The sequence below is a fragment of the Cetorhinus maximus genome, chromosome 8 (genome assembly GCF_964194155.1).
Source record: "Cetorhinus maximus chromosome 8, sCetMax3.hap1.1, whole genome shotgun sequence".
NCBI classification, from domain to species: Eukaryota; Metazoa; Chordata; class Chondrichthyes; order Lamniformes; family Cetorhinidae; genus Cetorhinus; species Cetorhinus maximus.
In genome coordinates this window covers 18,200,928-18,211,507 of record NC_135886.1, presented here as the reverse complement: position 1 = coordinate 18,211,507, position 10,580 = coordinate 18,200,928, and the positions used below count along the sequence as shown (strand labels likewise).

The 10,580-nt window shown below is 46.1% G+C and overlaps 1 protein-coding gene across 1 annotated transcript in view; it reads right to left on the bottom strand.

Moving 5' to 3' along the window:
• Nucleotides 1-230: 230 nt before the first annotated feature.
• Nucleotides 231-10,580, bottom strand: part of LOC144683478 (acidic mammalian chitinase-like) — a 58,151-nt gene continuing 47,801 nt past the window's right edge. The window contains exons 10-11 of the mRNA XM_078546530.1: nucleotides 7,517-7,652; nucleotides 231-1,064 (exon numbers count right to left, since the gene is read on the bottom strand). Coding sequence (XP_078402656.1) covers nucleotides 682-1,064; nucleotides 7,517-7,652 — 519 coding nt within the window. The 3' untranslated portion in view covers nucleotides 231-681. The remainder of the gene's footprint in view (nucleotides 1,065-7,516; nucleotides 7,653-10,580) is intronic.

The following is a 10,580-nucleotide window of genomic DNA, read 5'->3' as shown; positions in this document are numbered from 1 at the left end:
GCAAGGGGATGGTGGGGTGGGTGGGTGGGGGTGGGGTGGGTGGGTGGGTGGGGGTGGGGTGGGGGGTGGGGGGGGGGTGGAGAGAGAAAAAAAGATACAAACAGAAGTGGGTGGGAAGAAGGAGGTACAAAAAAGACCAATACAAGAGAGTTTTTATCATTGGCAGTGCTAAGATGATCCACCAGTAAATTTACTAAAAAGGTACTGAAAAGAAATTCTCACCATAGTTTGCAGTAAGGTTTTATTTTATTTAGTACAGTGAAGAATTTTAAATTTAACATTCATCGGGTCAAATTTGAGTTTGTGTTTTCATAATTCCTTAATCAGAATTGGACCACAAAAAAAAATCAAAGTATTCAGTCTGTGATGGAAGCTGAAGCTCATTGCTAATGCTTAGTAAAATTAGGGTACAATACAATGAGGCTACAAATAATGAATGATTGGTCGTTTTGTTACTCTGGCACCTTAAGAAAAAGCAAAGTGCGTGGGATGTTTGAGATTCATGCCATAGCTGTAACTAATTGATATATTTATGCGCTAGATTCTGATTTTACTGATGTACTAATAATATAGGAGGCAAAAGGTGGAAATAGAAATTAAATTTGAAAATAGTTTGTTGTGTTATTGGAAAATATTTTTGAAGAATGCTTATGATCATTTAACCTTGCCTCCGGGTTATGGCTACTTGCAGCATTTGCATGTTTTGTGAAACACCAGGCCCTTGGGACAGTCCCTCCAGAAGGTTTGGCGCTGAGCACAAATATAGAATTTTGAAACATTTTTTAGGTCAGTGTAAAATCCATCAAGTTTATTGGAACACCAGTTTGGTCCTTGAGGACCCCTAAGTTGAGGCTGTGTACAACACACGCAATCTTGATCAAAGACCTGCTTCTCAGCACAGCGTTCATGGATGGTTATCATAGCACAGTGGTAGAATTTGGATGCATCTGTTGGGTCAGCGTGAATACCAATCTTTTTATTGGCGCACCATCCCTGATCAAGATCCACAACTACTTTTCCATTGCCACTGTCCAAGTTACTGCTCATATTTGGTTTTGCACAGCCTGAAAAAGAAAAATGTGATAGCATTTAAATTCACCAAAATCAGATTGTTTCCGTTAAATATAAATTCTATTACTGTGGCAGTGAGATGGAATGGTGTGGTCAGACGCTGGATAGAAGGAAGAAGATCATTTTCCTGAACTCTTCTCTGGTCAATTTCCGCATTTATGCTCTTGAACAGTGACGAAAAATGTTTCAATCTTGGATTCTGCTCTATAAGACTTTACAAGAACATGCAACTGTGACCAATGGTTGAAGTAAGACTTCAGAGGCTCCAGTTAGGAGTATTAGAAATTCAGCCCTTTAATCACATTGGTTGCTGCTATAATTGCCATTCTAATCACTATTCTACATTCAGGTAGAAGACTGAGAAATTTAAAAGCTGGTGTATGCACTGGTTTATATTAGTTTTCTCAATCCTTGAATTTATGAGTTAGAAGTTTTCTTCCCTGAAGTTAGGCAAGCATTTGAAAATGGATACAATTTGACAAGCTTTGAATGTATTTATTTTAAATTTTATAGTAGTAAATAATATTTATATAATGAGATATATTTTACAGACACATCGCATATGCGGTAAACTACAATGAAGCATGTTGGCTGCAATCTAGATCGATGTGGTAGTCATTCTGCATGCAGTAATATCCATAAATTGCAATGAGGCTAATGGCCAATTAGCTTTGAAATAAATACTTGAGATAACACTTCTGCTTTCTCATAATGAACCGCCCTGGAACAGCTTTGACCACAAAGCACTTCAATTATAGTTCTCAGATAACACATATTTGCTTTTAAAAATGCAGTTAAAAACAGGGCAATTTGCTGAACCTAAAATTTTTTTAGTTTACTGCATATGCAAAGTGTCTGTAAACTATATCTCATTATATAAATATTATTTACTATTATAAAATCAAAATAAATACATTCAAAGCTTGTCAAATTGTATTCATTTTCAAATGCTTGCCTAACTCCAAAAAGAAAACTTCTAACTCATAAATTCAAGGATTGAGAAAACTAATATAAACCAATGCATACACCAGCTTTTAAATTTCTCAATCTTCTACCTGAATGTAGAATAGTGATTAGAATAGCGATTATAACAGCAACCAATGGGATTAAAGGGCAGAATTTCCAATACTCCTAACTGCAGCCTCTGAACAAGGCAGCCTTGTTAATCACAACATGCATCTGGAAGTGACAGAATCAGACACAGCCCAAGGGGAGCTGTATTTTCATACTTGAGCTTGGCTCATATTCCAGTGTATTGCTGAGAAATTAGTACGTTGTTATCCTTTAATTGGGAAATGCAACTTAGACCTTGGGTCAGGCTTTCAAAGCAGGGTCAGGAATCCGATGCCTGGATGAAATCCGCTCGTGCAACGCTATTTTGAAATGTAAGCGCCCTAATTAGAGAGGAGATGGGCTCCATATATGCTCACCTAACAGCGGTATAGGTGGACTTAATACTATTCAAAAAGGAAATGTTTTCCTTGTAATGGCCAACTGGCTCTCCCTCAACTAAAACCATCATACTTAATTAGTTCTTTATCGGATTGTAGTTCTGTGATCTTTCTGTGCACAAACTGAGTACCACCTTTGCCTACATAAGTCAAAGTTTAAGTAGCCAATTGCATGTGAAGTGCTTTGAGGTGTTCCTTACAGATACAAGGTGCTACAGAATGCAATTCTCTTGTGTTCAAATAGGCTCATTGAGTTGGTAAAATACCAATAAGAGTTATTCAGAAGGCAGGGTTCTAATGAAAAGTTACAGACCTGAAATGCTAACTCTGTTTTTCTTTCCACAAATGTTGGCAGAAATGCTGGGTATTTCCCACATTTTCTGTTTTTCTTTCAGAATCTGCAGTATTTTGCATTTGAATAACTTTTTTCCATTATCCTATTCAAGATTAACTATTCCGACTTTAATTCCAGTAAGTCCAGATCAGTGATTAAGGACATATTAATTGTTTCTGTGGTACTCAAGCTTATACTGGCAAGCTTTTCTTGGTGATGAAACTTATCAGTCTAATGTATATGTTTAGGTAGCAAAGTTGTTGATGTCTTAAACTGAAAACAGGCAGTTAAACAACAAAAAAAAAGTTCTACACACTAGATGTAGGTTGATGGGCATCCTGAATCAAGCCCAGGGGCTGAATTTTCAGCTCACAGGCGTGATTGGCCGCCGGGCCTAATGATGGCCAGTTTAGAAATCGCACAGGCAGCCCCTTGAAGGCTACTGGTGAAGGAGCATACAGCTTGCATTGCGGAGACAGTACCTATGACCTCGGCAGCGGCTGGAGATGCCAGGTGGGAGGGCAGGCCGGGTGGGCATTTGGCCCCCTGCTTTTCGATCGAGTGCCTCGCGGTCCTCCTGGAGGAGGTGGCTATCAGGTGGGACATCCTTATTCCAAGGGATGGAAGGAGGAGGCCACCACACCTAACAAAAAGAGCTTGGGAGGAGGTGGCAGTGCAGATCAGCAGTCATGATGTTGTGTGGCGCACATGGGTGCAGTGGCGCAAGAGGTTCAATGACCCTGCTGTGCTCAAGAAGGGTGAGCATCATGTTGGCATGGATCAGTGTGGTGAAGTGTTGAGGGCTGGCTGTCCCCCTCTGGAGCTCAGGGGTGTTACAGTATAAGTGCCAACTGTAAATGATGCTGAAGCTCGCCAAGGTGGGGTGAGCCCTCGCTGCTTGGACTTTCCCTTTCGGCTTGAGGGTCATGACTCAGATGTGCCCTGCGAGGTGTTCCTCAGGTGGGATTGGCCAGACTGCAATGGCGCTGCAGGTAGGGAGTGAACTAATCAATGCTCCTCTATCCTTTCAAGAGAAGATGAGCCATAACCAATTGTAGAGGTCACGGACAGGCGGAGACCCGCCCAACCTGCTGCTGCTGACCAGGTTTGAGCAGGACTCCCTGGAGCTGGAGAGCCAGCATGCTCCCTGTGCAACCGGTCATGGAGAGGCAGAGGTGTTAGATGAAGGTAAGAGCGTAGTGCACAGAAGTGAGAGTTTCGACTTGTGCAACCATTCTATTGTAGTCTCTTAACTGATGGGGGCCTCAAACCTGGAATCCCCATTGATCATTGAAAGACGATGGCACCGTGATGCAGATCTCCATTGTCTCACCAGGGTGCTTTAGCCAATTACATGTCCTTGTTATCCCTTAGATTCGCCCCAGCACACACTCATTCTCAGCACCCAGAATGGCCACCCTAACGCCAGAGGTCAGCCGGGTTTCATCCGCACCTGCGTCACGCCCACACTCTGAACCAGGCACCAGCGCAGATACTAGCACCTTGATGGGCATTAGATTGTCGGCTACATTGTCAGTGCGCATTGGTGAGGGCACTTCATACTCGCTTGAGGTGCAGGCAGAGGCAGAGAGTGCCCAAGGCACCGGCAGTCGGAGGACTGCTGAAGACCAGGACGATGCTGGGTCGAAGGCAGATGTTGAGCCTCTGGAGTCATCCATTAAGCGGCAGATGCTGGATGTCCAGCAGGATGTGCGGGAGGCTCTGGCAGAGATCCATGAGGGTATGCGTGCCATGGTCTCTGTTGTGGAGGAGTCCATGCAGAGCATCAGCACTGCGTTGACCCTCATGGCCGAGCGCACTGGCTCCTCCATTGAGAGAGTGGTGACTCTCATGGAGAGGCAGCTCCAGGGACAGAATCGGGGTTCCTGGCATTGCGCTCAGAGCTGCAAACCCTCACACAGGCACTGACCTCAGATGGTCAGTGCCAGTGTGCGAGATGGATGAGGAACCCAGTATCCCAGCTCGATGCCCATCCATCAATGGCAAGCAGGGAGGTCCAGAGCGACCTCACATTGGCGCATGGCCTGCTTGTCGTGTCTGCGGGCTCTTTCAGGGCGCTCCCGATGACGGCAGCAGCTCCTCAGCCAGTGTCCGTGCCATCTGAAGAGGCTGTGATGACTGGGAGATGCCAGCCGTGGCACTGGCCACTCCCTCCCAGGCAGGGCCAGCACAGGCTCCACTGACCAGAGGACGACTGCAAAGATCATCAAGACAGCAGAGTCAGCAGGCTGCCTCCAATGCCGCTGCCAGCAAAGGTGTGGGGAAGGGGTGGGGGGCTGCACCAAGATGTAGCATTCGCAAACGTAAGTTTAAGGCACCATGAGCACAAGAGGGACTGTTCATGGGTGACCCTCTGTTCAGTTATGTTTGGTTTATATGTCTACTGTTGTGATTTGAATGTGACAAATACTAATAAATTTGCTGTTGATGTGATGGCCTGAGTACGCTTCACCTTTTATTTTTGGTGCAGGGTAAGCCAGTATGTAATGCTGGACGTGAGTGGCTCTAAACTTTATTGCACAGACATTGAGTGGACTTTGGGTTCACATGACAGGGGCGTTTCAGACATCCTGGATGGAGGCGGCAGCCCTGGCATGAGGTGGGAGCAGATCTTTGGCAGCCTAGTTGAAGGAGCATTGGATCAAGGTGTCCCTGCCTGCCTGAAGGTTACAGAGGTCTGCCTCCACGCCCTCAGTGTTCTCCTCACTGTACTCCTCTTCTGACTCACTACAGGATTCATCCTTTATGGCCTGTGGAGCTGCGTCAAGATCCTCTTCCTCCAGTGGGTCACCCCTTGCCAGTCTCAGGTTGTGGAGAGCGCAGCATGCAACCACGATTAGTAGTGACACCCACTCTGGGTGCTCCCCCTGAAAGCCGCAGGCATCGGAAGCGCATCTTCAGAACACCTATGGTCCTCTCTATCACTGCCCTTGTGGAGGCATGACTCCTATTATAACCCTGCTCTGCCTTTGTTCTTAGGTGGTGGAGAGGTGTCATAAGCTACCTTTTCAATGGATAGCCCTTGTTGCCCAGCGGCCATCCACCCAGATCCAGCCGAGCTGGAGCACTGAACACTCTTGGCACCTGGGAGTGTCTGAGGGTGTAAGTGTCATGGGAGCTGCCAGGCTACCTTGCATAAACTTGCAGAATATGTGTCTTGTGGTCACAAACTATCTGCATGTTCATGGAGTGGAATCTATTCCTGTTGACGAAGGTACCCGGCTGACCCGCTGGCGCCTTGTTGGGCACTTGTGCAGTCGACTGCACCCTGGATGCGGGGGAACCCAGCAATCGCTGCAAACCCTCTGACTTGCTCAGCCTGGCTGGCCTCGTCCGTATGGAAATGAATAAATATCATTACCCTACTGAACAGAGCTTCTGTCACCTGCTTAAAAGAGATCCCCCACTGACCCTTGGAAAGAACTGGAGGCATAGAAGTTGAGGGTCACTGTGACCTTCAGAGCCACTGGCATGGGGTGTCCACCCACACAGTCGGAGGTGATCTCAAGCCAAATCACCTGACAAATGGGGGTCACGGTCTCTCTCAAGAGGGGGACCCTCCTTCGATATTGTAACTCTGACATGTTGAGGTAGCAGTATCACCACCTGTAAAAAAAACTGGCAGCAGGATAGTGGCGTCTTCTGTGGCCCCTTCTGCCTTGGGCTACCTGCTGGCCCTGCGCCTCTTGTGCCTGCGCCTCTCCTCCCAGAGGTCCCTCCCCTGGAAGCTGCATAGGGACACCTGGCCTCCTCTCCCTTTTGCCCCTCTCTTCATCCTTGGAGGAGGTGCCACCAGTGGAGAGCACAATCCCCAGGGTTATGGATGGCTGTCCGATACCTGGAAGGTTCCACACGGTCAAAATCCTCTGGAGGCCTTGGAGACACCAATGAGTCCTCGCAAGCAGCTTGGAAATGCTAACAATGAACAGAGATGAAGCTGCCAAGTACCAAAGAGCAACCAGCAGCAAGCTATCTCCAAAACTCCTCATTACTCACAATGGCAATGCTGCAGACCCTTTTTATCCCGCCCTTGGATGAGGTTTTGCAAAATGTCAGATGCCCGCCTGCCCGCTTTGCTGAAGAGTGCGAAATCGCATGGGCAACATGAAATCTTGGTCAATTGCCTTTTTAATGGCCTTAAATGGCCTTTTAATTGATGGCGGGCGCGGCTCTGACACCAACGTGTGTTCGCCGACCGAAATATCGTGCAAATGCGGAATGGCATTGGGACACTCACCCGATGTCATCTCATGTGATTTCGCGCCCGATCAGGTTGGGCGTGCGCCCACCCAATCAGCATAAAATTCAGCCCCAGAAACTTATCATTCCTTGAAGGAGCATTTGAAGGTTTTATAATAATTTAATGTCTAAAAACACATTTGAAGGAGGATTTATAGTTAATAACTAGTAACATATCTCAATTTGATTTTATGTAAGCTACATTATCATGACCTTTCTATCACTAATAATTTAGTTACCAATACCTTCAAAAAAGTGGTTGATTTTCAAAACTGCACTAGAATACAACAATACATTTAATAACCCTACCTTACTATTGTAATGCATATCCCAATATTGTAAGATTAGCTTGCTGCAATACTATTATTTCATTTACCAATGGTAATGGTAAGTTTTTTACCTGGATTTATTTCAAGAAGTTTATGCAATTTGGCTGTCAGAGGAAGTACTCCTTGTTTGCAATGACTATGCAAATCATCAAGGTCTATTGACCACACGAAGGCACCTCCGAATTTGTTAAATTTCAACCACTGGACCTACAAGGACAAATTAACAATGGAAATGATTTAATTTCTGTTCATCAATAACTTTCATATATCCTGCTGCATAGAACCTGTAATGACTTGATGAAGTGGACAGGAAAGGCTATACCTTCACTTACTACATTTCCTCCCCCTTTAATTTTTTACAGTTTCTATTTACAGAGAACAACACATACATACATACATACATCTTCGGGTGATTAAAGATTAATGGTGGGATTTTCAGCACCCGCCCACTACCGCGATCTTCTGGTCCTGCCACAAGTCAATGGACTTCTGGCTGGGGCGCCCCCTCGCCCGCAGCGGGTCCCACCCCCGATAGGGCCGGAAAATCCCGGCCTAAGTCTCTGAGATGCTTACCTAATTCGGTTCGAGCGGTATAGCTCTACCATTTGAAGTTCCTCCACAGGATCAACATAGAGTGCAGCATTAACATCAACGCGAGACACACCATTAGAAAGTGGCAGTTCTGGGTTAGGCAACTCAACAGAGACATCGGGCATGTCTATTCTAGATCGATCTGTCACCTCAGGAATTGATGGTTCGACGTTAATCAGAGGTGGAATAGTTGGCTGTTGGAAGAGTGGCATGACTGCTGAGTAGTCTTCTCTTTTATTAAGATTTGATGTACTCATGTTAACCAGGCGAGCTGCAGCATTGGAGCTATTTTACCCTCGTTCCCAAATGTAATGGCTTGACGGAGTGGACAGGTTTCAACAAGAAACAGAAGTTTTATTGCAGAGAGCTTTTCAGATGCTATACGCTCGATCAGGACTCTCATCAGGAAGCCCCATCCCCTGGATTACCCATGCTTAGGGCTCATTGGTCAGAGCTTCCAAGAACATCACGTGACCCCTGATAGACAGCAGAAGAGGCTATACCTTCAGTTACTACAGAACCATAGAAAAATTATAGTGCAGAAAGAGGCCATTCAGTCTGTGCCGGCCAAAAAGAGACTAGCCGCTCATTTTAATCCCATTTTCCAGCACATGGTCCGTAGCCTTGTGGGTTACAGCACTTCAGATGCTGATCCAGGTACCTTTTAAATGAGTTGAGCATCTTAGCCTCAACCATCAACTTAGGCAGTGAATTCCAGATGCCCACCAGGGCAGCACTCGCGGTCATCAGTGCCAGGCTTCGCAGGCAGCACCACATCAATTTAAGGGGGGCTCACAGGCAGGCCTCTACCAACCAGACTAGCCATAAGGTGAGGGTGGCTTTTCAATGGCTATAGCACTAGGGCTTGCTTGGGGAAGGGAGAGAAGTGGCTTCAGGCAAGGGAAGAGGCTGCAAGGCGAGGGCTGCTCTGGAGAAATGGGGTATCCTAGGGTTTGTGTGGGGATACATGTTGATCTGTGCAAGTGGCCTCAAGATGCTGAGGACTGAGGAGGCAGTCTCCGGAGGAGATGAGCCCAGATGAAAATGTGAGGGTGTCTGTGAGAGAGTAAGAGGTGATGTCCCATGAGCTGACAGTGAGCGAGATGCCAGTGAATGTGTGATGGCCTTGTGAGTGTGTGAGTTTAGTGTGATGATGGTTGCCTTACCCTGGCAGCATGGAGTTTTCTGCACTGGATGGCTGACCTTGTGTGCAGCGTTGGCACTGACCACCTCCATCACCGTCTCCCAAGCAGGATTGGTGAGACGCATGGGCCTCTTGCGGCCAAAGCAGGTGTAGAGGACATCACAGCGGGCCTCCATGACGTCCAGAAGGTGTCCCCGGGATGCGTCACTGAATCGGGAGGCTGCACTCTTCTTGGCCTTTGAGCCCATGTCTTCACTGGAGCAGTCCTGGGTTGCAATCATTGAGAAGTGTGCATGCGGCTGCAGTTTAAATATGGCGCCCTGTGTGAGGAAGCGGCTAGGTAACGGCATGGAGGGCACATTGGCGGGCGGCCACCATTGAAGCGGCTTGTTTCATGTGGCTGCATAATTAATGAGGTGGGTAGGGGACGATATGACACGAAAACCTGCAATTGCGGCCAACGGGTAAAACGTCTTTTTTCACACCCGCGACTGCGCTTAGTGCAGATCTGGGACAATTCCACCCATATTCTCTGAATCAGCTCTCTGCAATAGCAACTCAGCTAGTCCCACTTCTCCATCTTTTCCCTGTAGCCCTGTAAAATCTCTTCTCTTCAGATAATTATCCAATTCCATTTTGAAAACCACAACTGAATCTGTCTCCATCACATGCTCAGGCAGTGCATTCCAGATCCAAACCACTTGTTGCATAAGGAAGATTTTCCTCGTGTCACCTCTGGTTCTTTTGTTATTCACCTTAGGGTTCTTGACCTTCTGCCAATGGGAACAGTTTCTCCCCATTCACGCTCACCAGACCCCTCATGATTTTGAACACGTGTAACAAATTTCCTTTCAACCTTCTCTTCTCCAAGGAGCTTCACCAATCTATCCACATAAGTCAAGTCTCTCATCCTCAAAACCATTCTTGTTAATTTTTTCTGCACCCTTTCTAAAACCTTCACATCCTTCCCATTGAGGCTGAACCAATGTTTTATGAAGATTCATTACTTACTTGATTTAGTGCTTTGTGCCCCTATTTATAAAATCCAGGATTCAGTATAATTTATTAACTGCTTTCTCAACCTGCCCTGCCACTGTCAATGATTTTGCACATATAAACCCAGGTCCCTCTGCTCCTGCATTTCCTTTAGAATTGTACCCTTCATTTTATGTCACCTCTCCACATTCTTCTGACCAAAATGTATCACTTCACACTTCTTTACGTTAAATTTCATCTGCCTTGTGTCTGTCCTTTCCACTAGCATGTCTATATCCTCTTAAGTCTATCCCAATCCTCTTCACAGTTCACAATAGTTCCAAGTCTTGCATCATCTTCAAATTTTGAAATTATGCCCTGTACACCAAAGTCTAGGTCATTAATTTAAATCAAGAAAAGCAGTG